The sequence below is a fragment of the Octopus bimaculoides genome, chromosome 25 (genome assembly GCF_001194135.2).
Source record: "Octopus bimaculoides isolate UCB-OBI-ISO-001 chromosome 25, ASM119413v2, whole genome shotgun sequence".
Taxonomy (NCBI): Eukaryota; Metazoa; Mollusca; class Cephalopoda; order Octopoda; family Octopodidae; genus Octopus; species Octopus bimaculoides.
The window spans coordinates 7383318-7384887 of NC_069005.1; the positions used below are offsets into that span (position 1 = coordinate 7383318).

The window sequence follows — 1570 nt, forward strand, 5'->3', positions numbered from 1 at the left end:
GGTATAAAAGATGGGCTACAGCAAATATTCTGCTTAATACCACAGATTTGCTTGTCAGTTGTTTGACCTTAACCAGTTGAGCATGTCCCTTGGTGGTTGATGATATGTGCATCTCTGATCATGAGCAGAAGTAGTGGTTGGGGCATCATAGCCATGTGTTGAGAGGAATTCTTTGGAGTTTGGATAATTCACCTTTGGAAACATGGGTGTTTTGTTCAACATCCTTAAACAAACCTTATTCAGGGACCTTTTGAGTGGAATGGGCTACTCTGCCTGAAGAAAATTCTAACTGGGCCCCACCTGTGAGGTCATGCGCTGTTTATCTTGATATGAGATCACCATGTCGCGCACATTTGTAGGGTAAGTTTACCATTATTAGTTCACCGCAGGGAAAGCTCACTGTCATCAATTTACCTCAGGGAAAGTTCATTTTCATTAAATAACATTTTTTTTTTTCAATAAAATAGTTTTTTTAACTATTAATGGTGAGATACTATGGATATATTTTCGTGGTAAACTTTCCTGTTGCTGGCCTTGTGCCAAATTTTGAAATCAATATTTTGTGAGGATCTTTCTGACCATGGGGGAATATTTACCTTACTTGGTGACAAGTGAGAGTTGGTGACAGGAAGGGCATCTGGCTGTCAAAAATCTGCCTTAAATAAATGCAGTCCCAACTTAAGCAAGCATAAAAAAGAGAACACTAAAATGATGATGGTGATGATGGTGGTGGTGATGGTGATAATGGTGGTGGTGGCAGTGGTAATAATGATGACGGTGATGGTGGTGGTGTTGATGATGGTGATGGTAGTGGTGGTGGTGATGGTCGTAGTGGTGATGGTGGTGGTGATGGTCATGATGGTGATGGTGGTGGTGGTGATGATGATGAAGATGATTTGACTAATTTTTTTTTGTTTTTTTTTTTTGTCTATTTTAAGGATACCAATATTTACATCTTTGACCATTCAGCATCCGTGACCATCGATGACTGTATCAACTGCAGAATATTTCTGGGACCAGTGAAAACAAGGTAAGTGCCTCATGGTATTGATTTCATTTCATTCGGACCTGCCTGCCCCACGATATGTCCCCAGAGAATCTCTTCTCCGCATCATATCCTCCTACCAACACCTCCATCTCTCCCTACTGTCCTCCCTCCACCTGTGTCCAGCCATACCATGCTACATTCTCCCCCGCTCCTCCATCTCACACTCTCTTTTGCAATTGCAATAACTTACTCACCTGCTCGCCCTGTCCAATCCCTGGTTCCACTTTTATATAACTTGGACGTATGCCCTGACACTTTTCTCCCATTCTATTCCTTTCCACTCTTTCTCCCTCCAACTGAGGTAGCCATGTGTCCCCTCTTCAGCAAGATCCTATTTCGGTACTTCTACTCATACACTATCCAAGGGGTTCGCAATCATCTTTTAACCTATGGACCCTTTTAGTTTCTATTCTATTCTAGAGGACCCCTATAGCTATTCAATATTTAAAATCTAGCTTAAAATCCACCTGATAGAGCAGCTTTTAAGCTAGTATATATATATATATATATATATATATATAT

General features: G+C 40.8%; 1 protein-coding gene across 1 annotated transcript in view; it reads left to right on the forward strand.

Annotated features, from left to right (window-relative positions):
- Positions 1 to 1570, forward strand: part of LOC106878885 (protein XRP2) — a 29090-nt gene that overhangs the window by 6927 nt on the left and 20593 nt on the right. The window contains exon 3 of the mRNA XM_014928230.2: positions 939 to 1030. Within this exon, the coding sequence (XP_014783716.2) occupies positions 939 to 1030 (92 nt within the window). The remainder of the gene's footprint in view (positions 1 to 938; positions 1031 to 1570) is intronic.